The sequence below is a fragment of the Astyanax mexicanus genome, chromosome 6 (genome assembly GCF_023375975.1).
Source record: "Astyanax mexicanus isolate ESR-SI-001 chromosome 6, AstMex3_surface, whole genome shotgun sequence".
In the NCBI taxonomy this organism is placed as follows: Eukaryota; Metazoa; Chordata; class Actinopteri; order Characiformes; family Acestrorhamphidae; genus Astyanax; species Astyanax mexicanus.
In genome coordinates, this window is record NC_064413.1 from 53908428 (window position 1) to 53921742 (window position 13315).

The 13315-nt window shown below is 37.3% G+C and overlaps 1 protein-coding gene across 2 annotated transcripts in view; it reads left to right on the top strand.

Moving 5' to 3' along the window:
- The window catches only part of abca4a (ATP-binding cassette, sub-family A (ABC1), member 4a), a 133672-nt gene extending 120743 nt beyond the window's left edge, over positions 1-12929 (top strand). For both annotated transcript variants that reach the window (XM_022666636.2, XM_022666637.2), the window contains 3 exons: positions 509-601; positions 10771-11020; positions 12379-12929. In XM_022666636.2, the coding sequence (XP_022522357.2) occupies positions 509-601; positions 10771-11020; positions 12379-12492 (457 nt within the window). In that variant the 3' untranslated portion in view covers positions 12493-12929. The remainder of the gene's footprint in view (positions 1-508; positions 602-10770; positions 11021-12378) is intronic.
- The last annotated feature ends 386 nt before the right edge of the window (positions 12930-13315 follow it).

Here is a 13315-nt window from a genome sequence, read left to right on the forward strand (position 1 = left end):
CAGTTATGCAGCTTGCCCAGTTGGTCTCGCTCTCTCTGGGTGATGTATCAGAATCAAGTCGCTTAATAAGATACAAATAGAGTTCACCTGTGACATGGAGGTTCACCTAAATGCTCCCAGGCAAGGAGATCACTAATTAGAGAAGCATCAAACAGACCTATGGTCACTCTGGAGGAGCTGCAGAGATCCACAGCTTAAATGGGAGAATCTGTCCACAGAAAAAATATATGTTGTGTACTCCTCAAATCTGACCTTTGTGGAAGAGTGGAAAGAAGAAAGCCATTTTAAAAGAAAGCTGTAAATGTCAAAGTGCTATGAATAAATTACTGTGGAAAAGTTCAAGCCACTGTTACAGTTGTGTTAGTGCACGTTGTGCTGTAATAATGTTCACCCTAACCTTGAGTGACTTAATACTGAACTATTTCTTTACAATTAAAATGTTCTTTTCATAGTAAAATTCCATTTTCTTTGCAAAAGTCTTAAATGTCTCTTGTTTTTGTTTTAACAGTATGGAAGAATGCGAGGCTCTCTGTACACGTTTGGCCATCATGGTGAACGGGATCTTCAAGTGTCTGGGCACCATTCAGCACCTCAAATACAAGTATAATCACACACTATATAACTCATTTTAACATCCAAATATAATAAAGCATAACGGCAAAGCTTTAAGAGTCATTCTGTACATCCTATGTCCAGAACACTAATGCACTCAGCTGATACACACACTGTTAGCTAATTTGCATAAAAAACATTACAATGATATTTTCAGTATTTTTAATGTTGTAATCAACATGGAAAAAAAACATTAAACACCATTGAAGATAGATTATTACAAATTCCATATATAAAACATATATTTTAGAGATTTAGGTGTAAAAAATGTGTTTAAAATGACCAAGGGTCACCTTTAATAATCTGAAATGCAGCAATTGTATGTAAATTCAATCCTATATGTGTCTTCTTTTTTAAATAGAATAGAAATAAAATGTTGATTATTGCAAAATTAGGGTGAAATTCAACTTTTTAGATGTTTCTAGCAAAACATTCTCAAAAATATGGTAAAGGTTTTTTTTTTTTTAGGCGTCTGATTCAATTCAGTACACTGTAAAAAACAAAACTTAAAATTGTTCGCCTTAATATGATTTTTAGTTAAGCTGAACAAAAAATATTCAATTGCACTGTAAACTACATCAAAGTAATTGGCTCAGGTAATTTTATTGTGTTACTTGTTAAAAATTGACCTGACTTGACATCCTGCACTGTCAAAATGTACAAATTGTAGATGAACCCTAGTTAAGGCTAGGCCAACTACTCTGCGCATGCTCATTTTGACTCCCTGGTTGAGAACGGGGCGGGATTTTCGATTTTTGCCGGAAATGGATTACGGCCATCTTGAAATGGACTTCGTCTGCGGCAAGCAGTCACTTCGGTGATCTTCAACTGAGATTTATCGTCCATAAGGTGAGTTTTTCGGTTGAAATAGTACATTTGTCATAATTGCATGCTTAAATTTGTACAATATACTCTTCTTTGGATATTTTAGCCAGGGTTTTAAGTTACCAGCCAACCAGCTAAGCTAACCTAGCCAGTTAGCTAGCTAGCTAGCTAAGTAACCGCTTGTTAAGCAACAAACGTTTTGCTAACGTTTACTCATACATTACACCGCTACGCGGTTACACCGGTGACCCATCGTTTTAACGCCCGTTAGCAAGCTAGCTAGCCCGTTAGCAAGCTAGCTAGCCCGTTAGCAAGCTAGCTAGCCCGTTAGCAAGCTAGCTAGCCCGTTAGCAAGCTAGCTAGCCCGTTAGCAAGCTAGCTAGCCCGTTAGCAAGCTAGCTAGCCCGTTAGCAAGCTAGCTAGCCCGTTAGCAAGCTAGCTAGCGAAATTAGACAAGGCCCATAGCCTGCAGGGGGAAAGCCTGGGCACCCGGCTGACTGACGGCACGGTAGTGCACAGTATTGTTGCAGCACTACAGTCCATGTATTCAGTGATTCAGTGGTAAGTAAATAGCTAAGTTAACTATGTTTAGAGCGAAGCTTACACTCTGTACATTTCCCCCTCATGTAGCTACGTTACTGGGTCTGTTTATTTGTGAGATGGTTTAAGAGTCGTAATATTATATTTGTTTAATTCTACTGTATAACGTTAAACATTAGTAAGATGCACCAAAATAAAGCCGACTACGGCGACCACATTTTGTTTGGTTTATCCTTCTGCCCGATGGACGTTTTAAACGTCCAAAATGACACCTTGTTTTCCCAGTTTAATTACTCAGGAATTCCTCCACACACCAGCATAAACCATATATGAATAGATAGGGCAGAACCTTCCGTTACTGAAAACAGCAGCAGCTTCATGATCCAGCCACCCCAGACTCTGATAAAGTTAATCCACTTAACCTCTTAATACGCCCTGGCCCGCCGGCGGGCCAGAAATTTATGAAATATAATATCTGGCTGTGTTTATGAATAGTTATGAACACTTATATGCTCAATATAGACAGCCAATATACAATTTTAAAGCTTAGAATCTCCGCTTTTCTGTTATCTAGCCTATTTAGCAGTATCTCCTTTCAGAAAATAAACATTTAGGGTGAAATGTGCCTAGTTTCATAAAGATATTACATTGCATATTTGCGTTTATCGTACGTCCATATTTGATCGAATACACCATTCGAACGGTCTGGCTCCTGTTACGGTTCCTGAATTAGAGTTGAAAGAGCGCGTCGCCCTGCGTGTGTACAGTTAAAAACTGTTTGTTTTCCGCTGCGGGGTTACATCAGGACACACACACACAACACCCACCAGCGAAGCTCTTACCTTCAAAACGCGTCCAAATTTAAGAGAATCCATCAATCCAGTCTCCTGTAATCCACAGTTATATCCTATCAGCACTTGGAATAATCTGATGCAGAAAAAAACTAATCTAAAATTTATCTCCTTATTAAAACCGTATTATTCGACGCTCCGCGAGCTTCCGCATAGAGCCAGACAGGGGAGAGCCTACTGTACATGCAGGTACGCAAATGAGGTCTGTCAGCCAATCAGGTGTCCGAGTTCTGCCAGCTGAAAGGGAGAGGGCGGGACCTGGCCGGCTACAGATTGTGTCTCTCAGAGAATTCCCACTGTGAGGAAATACTGCTATTAAAAACAAAGTGCTATAGGAGTTTGTACAAGAGTAGACCACACAAAAACCCAGAGTTTATTTCAAAATTAGTTATAAAAGTGGTAGTTTTTATTATTATAAAGTTTATATGTCTGAAAATAAGAAAATAAAATAGAAAATCTGAAAAGCGCCTGAAAATGTTCCGTTTTTTACTATATGTTCAACTGAATAATTAAAGTGTCTTAAATTAATTGTGTAAAGGCTTTTAAGTAATATTAATTCACAGAATTGACTCTGAATTATTTAATATTGGAATGAAAAGCCTTCAAATCTAAGTATGTTATTTCAGGTGGAAAATGGTAAAAATAGGCTTGGAGCTTAAGAGGTTAATAAATAGCCAAAATAAACAGGTGCTCCTTCAAAAATCAAGCCCTCTTTCTTTAATTTTAATCCCATTATAATCCTAGTAAAGTGATCCAAGTCTGTCTCTTTCTCTCTCCTCTGCCCTCTTGGTGATGTCACGTGAATGATTACCACCCACTGGCTGCATACCCAGTAGCAGGAAAGTTGATTGTGTCCCCCAGGACGTGCTTGTTGCATTGATGATAATGGTAAGTACTGTTGATGTACATGACTTCAGAATTCATCTTTAACTTGGCCTTTAATGTGTGTTGTTTAATATAATAGTACTATTACTTTGTGTGTTTAGTTTTATTTATATATATTTCTCCTAAATATTTTCATTTAGAGCATTTATTTGCAGAATGAAATATGAAATCTGTGATTTTAAAGTAAATTTTTTTTCACTAAATATTGGTTTTTGAACCCTTAACACATTAGTATTGTTGTTTTTAAATTAATATGAACTTCTTTGCATTGTTATTTTCATTATTTGAGGTCTGAAAGCACTGCATCGTTATTTGATGACAACATTCAAGTGTTTTTATAATAATGTTTTGTTTTCTTAATTATATCTAGGCTATTTATGTAACTTTCCTTATTTGAGGATTTTCCATGAAGTTAATTTTTTGGGTTTTTTGGTACAGTATTGGTTTCTTCTAAATATGTATGTTATGACTTTAAAAGAACTTTATTTTTTGACTGTCAATTTTGAATAGAAAAATAAGTAATATTACAGATATTTGTGTTATGTTGATATTTGTAATCTGCTAACTTGACCCTAATGTAGATTAAATTGTTACCTATTGATTGGGTCAGTTTTCCATCCAGTGATTAAGCCTAGTTTTAGACAGCATTTTCCATGTCATCAAGGAGTATTCCTTGTCAGGGAAACTGTCTGGGTTTATAAATTAAGGTACAAACTTGTAAAATCTCATTATTTAAATGTTTTTGTATTTGTGCTGGTTTTATGTTCTGCAGATTTGTGAAGAGTTCTTTCGTGTCACAACCTAGGATCTGTTGGGGACCTTTAGAGCAGCCTTGGATAAGTACTCTCCTCAACTGCTTAAACTGTACCGTGCAAGAAAGGGATCCTTCTGTCAAGACATGGACACCCTCTTTGAAAAGCTTGATGAAGAGGTACTCTTATCTGTTGTATGCTGTATTTGGTTTTGGATAGAATAATGGCAAACTAAAATAAATACCATGGATTATGTAGATGAAGTTAAATTAAATAGTGCCTAAAGGCTTAAAAATAGCTGTTCATGGTATGGTAGCACATTCAGTCACATTAGATAGATAGATGAGATAGCTAGATAGATACTTTATTGATCCCCGAGGGGAAATTAAAAATAATTTAGAGTGGGGAATTGTGAGTGGATTCTCCTGAGAGCATAGACCAATTCTTTCACTTATGTTTGTAAAAGTTTGTATAGCTGCTGCTTTTACACACCTGTGGACACAGAAGTTTTTGCTCACCTGTACAAATCATCAATCCCCGGTTCCAAACACTTATGGCAGTATAGTGTACATAGATGTGTTTCCCCACCATGTGAGGACTCCCACCCCCCTCTTTCTCTAAAACTGTATCTTGTTATTATTATTATTATTGTTAGACTGTTAGTCTTATGTTTTTGGGTGGTTATTCAACAACAGTATTTCTGCTTTTCTTCAGGTAACCGAACCAGAGGCTGAGCAGACCAAAGGTGTCAAGATGGGTGTCCTCACTGTTCTTGATGATGATGATGATGATGATGATGATGCACCTTCCTTGATGCCCACTGTCACAAGTATTGCCATTGTGCTGGAAGTGGCTATTGTTCTCACAGATGTACCAGACCTTCCTACTGCCTTTGCCTACCTTTTCGGCCTGCTCTATTCCTTGAACATGGAGTTTCCAAAAGAACACATGTATACTTTTGAAACTATTCAGCACATCTTCATGGAATTGACCCTGCTCTCAGCGTGTCAGGAGCTTACAAACCAAGCTCCTTCTCTAAATTAGAAACTGATCTTTTACATACACTTTGCTGGTTGGCCTAATCCGTCTGTCTGAAATGTCAAGACATTTTTGGCTTTACAGGTTGTAAAGGAATTTTTTTTTCTGCATTGGCCCCAATGTTCAGGGCTTTATCCAGTGGGTTTTCAACCTTTTTGTTTTATTCTTTACATTGCTGATATCCGTTTGAATGGATTAAAGGAGCTACAAAAATGTTCTAAAGCCAAAGAGCTGTTTTCTTGCCAAGGGTTGGTTTAGTTGTTTCCTTTATGCCTTACATAAAGCATAGCTCACGGTTCTACAGCAGCAGTCTGCAGATGTTTTTTGAATGATTAGGTGCTGTATCTCAAAGAGATTTTTATAAGATTAAGGCAGAGTAATAGATCCATTTTTTATAGAGAAGGATGTGGCAGAAAGAGCTGGGCAGTGATGTGCTTAGAGTGTACAGAAATGGCACCCACTTTTTGCAAACAAGCACAACTTGTGTAGTGAATCTAAATCTTGCTATTGTGTTTGTTTTTTTTTTTTTTGTTTTTTTTTTTTTTATATTTTATAAATGCTATACAGCAGCACTTTGTTCCTTGCATTGTTAAGTCAGGAGTTTTTATCAGCCTGCTTGGTGGACATTCTTGCAACTTGAAATTACTTGTTGCAGAAAGGGTTAATAAACATGTTAACTTAACAGTTTTGTCATTTGTCTTAAATAAGGACACCCAACTTTAGTTAGGTATTCTTAGTATCTAGAACTTTGTGTGTGTGTGAGAAGAACTTTTTAAAAAGTCTGAAACTCTTAGTATGTAAAACTGTTTTTTTTATTGAAGTATAAATAAATGTGAAATTAGTAATTTAAACAAGAAATAATTAGTTGGTTTAACTTTTCTTAAAAACTTAAAATTTTGAGTTGAGATCTAAACTCAAAAATCGAGTGCAGTAAGTTGCCTTGAAATTTTGAGTTTTCTCAACTTTTTCGTATAAGTTGACTCAACTTTTTACAAATCTGGAACTCTCAGTATATAAAACTTAAAATTTGAAGTTAATATAAATGTGAAAAATGAATAATCTGAACAAGAAATAATGAGCTGGGTCAACTTTTTAATAACCTGTGTTATTAAGTATGTAAAACTTAAAATTAGAATTTTATGTAAATGTGAAAAATTCATTATCTGAACAAGAAAAAATTTGTTGGCTCAACTTTCTTAAAAACTTAATATTTTGAGTTGAGTTCTAAACTCAAAAATCGAGTGCAGTAAGTTGCCTTGAAATTTTGAGTTTTCTCAACTTTTTTGTTTTTACAGTGTACTAATTTAAACAATTTTGCATTATTTAGATCATGCAGGGTTTGGTTTATCACCAAAACCCATTTTGTAAATATATTTACCAATAATTAATTATGCAGATGTTTATCAAAATTAGTGGAATCCTGCAACTATTATCAAGAGATCGCAAATTCAAATCCTCTTCATGCAGCTTGCCATCAGCTGCCGGAGCCCTGAGAGAGCACAATTGGTCTTGCTCTCTTTGGGTGGGTACAGTAGATGGCGCTTTTTTCCTGCATCACTCCTAGGGTGATGTGGATCAGCACAAGGCTACGGCGTCTGTGAGCTGATGTATAAGAACCGAGTATTATTTTGAAAAAGTTAAATATTTAACTACTGTAGTAGTGTGGATTAACTCTATATTTCTCTGGGTTTAGATTTGGTGATGGGTACGTGGTCACTGTAGTAGAGTGGATTAACTCTATATTTCTCTGGGTTTAGATTTGGTGATGGGTACGTGGTCACTGTAGTAGTGTGGATTAACTCTATATTTCTCTGGGTTTAGATTTGGTGATGGGTACGTGGTCACTGTAGTAGAGTGGATTAACTCTATATTTCTCTGGGTTTAGATTTGGTGATGGGTACGTGGTCACTGTAGTAGAGTGGATTAACTCTATATTTCTCTGGGTTTAGATTTGGTGATGGGTTCGTGGTCACTGTAGTAGAGTGGATTAACTCTATATTTCTCTGGGTTTAGATTTGGTGGTGGGTACGTGGTCACTGTAGTAGAGTGGATTAACTCTATATTTCTCTGGGTTTAGATTTGGTGGTGGGTACGTGGTCACTGTAGTAGAGTGGATTAACTCTATATTTCTCTGGGTTTAGATTTGGTGGTGGGTTCGTGGTCACTGTAGTAGAGTGGATTAACTCTATATTTCTCTGGGTTTAGATTTGGTGGTGGGTTCGTGGTCACTGTAGTAGAGTGGATTAACTCTATATTTCTCTGGGTTTAGATTTGGTGGTGGGTACGTGGTCACTGTAGTAGAGTGGATTAACTCTATATTTCTCTGGGTTTAGATTTGGTGATGGGTACGCGGTCACTGTAGTAGTGTGGATTAACTCTATGTTTCTCTGGGTTTAGATTTGGTGATGGGTTCGCGGTCACTGTAGTAGAGTGGATTAACTCTATATTTCTCTGGGTTTAGATTTGGTGATGGGTTCGTGGTCACTGTAGTAGTGTGGATTAACTCTATATTTCTCTGGGTTTAGATTTGGTGATGGGTACGTGGTCACTGTAGTAGTGTGGATTAACTCTATATTTCTCTGGGTTTAGATTTGGTGATGGGTACGTGGTCACTGTAGTAGAGTGGATTAACTCTATATTTCTCTGGGTTTAGATTTGGTGGTGGGTACGTGGTCACTGTAGTAGAGTGGATTAACTCTATATTTCTCTGGGTTTAGATTTGGTGATGGGTACGTGGTCACTGTAGTAGAGTGGATTAACTCTATATTTCTCTGGGTTTAGATTTGGTGATGGGTACGTGGTCACTGTAGTAGAGTGGATTAACTCTATATTTCTCTGGGTTTAGATTTGGTGATGGGTACGTGGTCACTGTAGTAGTGTGGATTAACTCTATATTTCTCTGGGTTTAGATTTGGTGATGGGTACGTGGTCACTGTAGTAGAGTGGATTAACTCTATATTTCTCTGGGTTTAGATTTGGTGATGGGTACGTGGTCACTGTAGTAGAGTGGATTAACTCTATGTTTCTCTGGGTTTAGATTTGGTGATGGGTACGTGGTCACTGTAGTAGAGTGGATTAACTCTATATTTCTCGGGTTTATATTTGGTGATGGGTACATGGTCACTGTAGTAGAGTGGATTAACTCTATGTTTCTCTGGGTTTAGATTTGGTGATGGGTACGTGGTCACTGTAGTAGAGTGGATTAACTCTATATTTCTCTGGGTTTAGATTTGGTGATGGGTACGTGGTCACTGTAGTAGAGTGGATTAACTCTATATTTCTCTGGGTTTAGATTTGGTGATGGGTACGTGGTCACTGTAGTAGAGTGGATTAACTCTATATTTCTCTGGGTTTAGATTTGGTGATGGGTACGTGGTCACTGTAGTAGAGTGGATTAACTCTATATTTCTCTGGGTTTAGATTTGGTGATGGGTACGTGGTCACTGTAGTAGTGTGGATTAACTCTATGTTTCTCTGGGTTTAGATTTGGTGATGGGTACGTGGTCACTGTAGTAGAGTGGATTAACTCTATATTTCTCTGGGTTTAGATTTGGTGATGGGTATGTGGTCACTGTAGTAGAGTGGATTAACTCTATATTTCTCTGGGTTTAGATTTGGTGATGGGTACGTGGTCACTGTAGTAGTGTGGATTAACTCTATATTTCTCTGGGTTTAGATTTGGTGATGGGTACGTGGTCACTGTAGTAGTGTGGATTAACTCTATATTTCTCTGGGTTTAGATTTGGTGATGGGTACGTGGTCACTGTAGTAGAGTGGATTAACTCTATATTTCTCTGGGTTTAGATTTGGTGATGGGTACGTGGTCACTGTAGTAGAGTGGATTAACTCTATATTTCTCTGGGTTTAGATTTGGTGATGGGTACGTGGTCACTGTAGTAGAGTGGATTAACTCTATATTTCTCTGGGTTTAGATTTGGTGATGGGTACGTGGTCACTGTAGTAGAGTGGATTAACTCTATATTTCTCGTGTTTAGATTTGGTGATGGGTACGTGGTCACTGTAGTAGAGTGGATTAACTCTATATTTCTCGTGTTTAGATTTGGTGATGGGTACGCGGTCACTGTAGTAGAGTGGATTAACTCTATATTTCTCGTGTTTAGATTTGGTGATGGGTACGTGGTCACTGTAGTAGAGTGGATTAATTCTATATTTCTCGTGTTTAGATTTGGTGATGGGTACGCGGTCACTGTAGTAGAGTGGATTAACTCTATATTTCTCGTGTTTAGATTTGGTGATGGGTACGTGGTCACTGTAGTAGAGTGGATTAACTCTATATTTCTCTGGGTTTAGATTTGGTGATGGGTACGTGGTCACTGTAGTAGAGTGGATTAACTCTATATTTCTCTGGGTTTAGATTTGGTGATGGGTACGTGGTCACTGTAGTAGAGTGGATTAACTCTATGTTTCTCTGGGTTTAGATTTGGTGATGGGTATGTGGTCACTGTAGTAGAGTGGATTAACTCTATATTTCTCGTGTTTACATTTGGTGATGGGTACGTGGTCACTGTAGTAGAGTGGATTAACTCTATGTTTCTCTGGGTTTAGATTTGGTGATGGGTATGTGGTCACTGTAGTAGAGTGGATTAACTCTATATTTCTCGTGTTTACATTTGGTGATGGGTACGCGGTCACTGTAGTAGTGTGGATTAACTCTATATTTCTCTGGGTTTAGATTTGGTGATGGGTACGTGGTCACTGTAGTAGAGTGGATTAACTCTATATTTCTCTGGGTTTAGATTTGGTGATGGGTACGTGGTCACTGTAGTAGAGTGGATTAACTCTATATTTCTCGGGTTTAGATTTGGTGATGGGTACGTGGTCACTGTAGTAGAGTGGATTAACTCTATGTTTCTCTGGGTTTAGATTTGGTGATGGGTACGTGGTCACTGTAGTAGAGTGGATTAACTCTATGTTTCTCTGGGTTTAGATTTGGTGATGGGTATGTGGTCACTGTAGTAGAGTGGATTAACTCTATATTTCTCGTGTTTACATTTGGTGATGGGTACGTGGTCACTGTAGTAGAGTGGATTAACTCTATATTTCTCTGGGTTTAGATTTGGTGATGGGTACGTGGTCACTGTAGTAGAGTGGATTAACTCTATATTTCTCTGGGTTTAGATTTGGTGATGGGTACGTGGTCACTGTAGTAGAGTGGATTAACTCTATATTTCTCTGGGTTTAGATTTGGTGATGGGTACGTGGTCACTGTAGTAGAGTGGATTAACTCTATATTTCTCTGGGTTTAGATTTGGTGATGGGTACGTGGTCACTATGAAGATCAGGTCAGCTAAAGCGGGCACAGTGCCGGATCTGAACCCGGCCGAGGCCTTCATGGAGAACACGTTTCCGGGCTGTGTTCAGAGAGAGAAACACTACAACACCCTGCAGTACGAAGTAGCGTCGTCCTCCCTCGCCCGCATCTTCCAGCTCGTCCTCACCAACAAGGAGAAGCTCAACATCGAGGATTACTCCGTTACACAGACCACACTCGACCAGGTTAGTCAAACACACTCACACACACACACTCTGACCCCAAACTTCTGCTGTTCTCTACAAAAAGAGTACAATTACTATACGGCCTTTGTTGGTTTATTTGGAAACAGATATTTTCAAGCTAAAATAGCTTAAAATGGTAAAACGTTTTCAGAAATATTCAGGATGTTCTAGCCAAAATACTCTGTGAAGCATTTATCTGCTCTTACCTGGGGAGCTGCTAACTTGCAGTTTCTGAGGCTGGTAACTCTGATGAACTTATCCTGTACAACAGAGGAAACTCTCGCTCTTCCTTTTTCATTATAATGGATATAACCATTATAACCACACCTTTTTTAAACAGAGCTGAATAACGTTTTAAAAAACGAGTTCTGTGGGGATATAAAAATGTAACAATATAAGCAGAGGTTACACTGTTAGCTGCTGCATTTAAATAAATAAAGGAGGCAGAATTACAGTATATTAGAAAAAAACGTGATTGAAAGTTGTCTGTTTTGCCATTGAAACCTATGGGGATGGGTGGAGTTACACAGCTTTCTGAAACCGAACAGCAGGGGGCGCCCGACCTGTGGTGGCTTCACTTTTGAGAGACGATGCTCTGTCCAGCTATACACAGTCTGTGGTCAATACTACCACTTTCTACATTCGAGCACAAAAAAGTTGCATTGGAGCTAAAAGAGCAGCCACAGGCATAAGCATAGCGTGCGAGGAGTACTGTAAAAAAACAAAAAAACATTTAAAAAGGATAAAAATAAAGTTTCAAGGGCGATATTTTGTTAAATATTAAAACAAGAGTTGAAAATCCAGTCGCAGGTGGAGGGGTGCGTTTTTTGGGGCTACTTAAAAAAAAAGGGAAAGGAATGGAAAAATTTGAGAAATGAGCAAATAAATGTCAGTTCTTTTTTTTTTTTTTTGCTAATTATGTTACTATTAAATGTTCTTGACTTGGATATAAAACCAATATAATATCATTAATGACTTATAATAATAATGAATCCCTTATAAACAAAATATTAAGTCATATACTTCATTTGCTTCAAACATGTGACAGATATATATATATATATATATATATATATATATATATATATATATATATATATATATATATTTTTTTTTTTTTTTTTGGGCTAGTTTAAGCTTCTGAAGTATTTATTTTATTTAGTTGAACCTGGCAACCCTGATTAAAACAGGTAATTTGTTTTTTCACCTGGTGTTTCTACGCCTTTAACGTTTGTCATTGTTTTGATGCCATATTTTCAGATCTTGTTTTTAGTGCAGGAGTCGATTTGGTTTTATTGTGTGAAATCTTTCCATCCACTGTGTTAATTTGGTTTTAACCGTCCTGTTTTTTATTTCAGGTATTTGTGAACTTTGCTAAGCAGCAGTCTGGAGAGGAAGACGCGATAGTGCTTCACCCCAGAGCTGCAGGAGCCAGATGGAACCGAGTCATGCCTGAGAAAGCGTCCGTCTGAGGAGTTAGAACTGCTGGAACTGATAAAACTACTGTATCTGAGAGAAAAGAAGAGATTCTTCAGGTTCTTCAGGACCTGCTGCATGTCCTGAACACTTGTCCTGCTTGGCCTTCCGTAGTGATGCAACTTAAGCTGCAGCTTTATATAGAAATGCACGATACAAAAAGGTAGCCTGCCAAATATAGTAGCACTTTACTGAACTGATTTGCTACCAATATATATTTTTATACCAAACGGCGCAATAGATTATTAATATTATTATTATTATTATTATTATTGCAGATGCTGCTGCGGTTATGAAATGCATATTGCATTAATGTGAAACTTTGCAAACCAACGAATGAATAAATAAATGAAATGATTCATTTTCTGCCAACATAGATTGAAGATTTACAGTATTCCTTTCCTACTGGTTGTAATAAAAATGCTTAGAGTTTTGTGATATACTGTATTAATTACCTCTCATTACCTCTGAATGACTGCTGAAAATATAGATTTTTCAAACTCTTTGAAGACAACTTGTTTTTTTACATTTCACACAAATTATAACAACATTAAAACTGGAAAATATAGATTTGTTATTATTGCACTTTTTTTTACAACACAAGATCAACACAAAATGAATAGTACCATCTTTAAAAATGAACAAAAAATAGTGTTTAAATCAAATTAAAATACATCAGTTGACTTTTTCAGGTGCTGTGCCAAATTCCGACCCCCTTTGAGTGAAGAATGAGTTTAACAGTTTATAGTGTTTTTTTATTAGTGTTAATAAATAAGGGTTAATCTACAGTTACAGTAGATACAGAATCACCAGCACTCC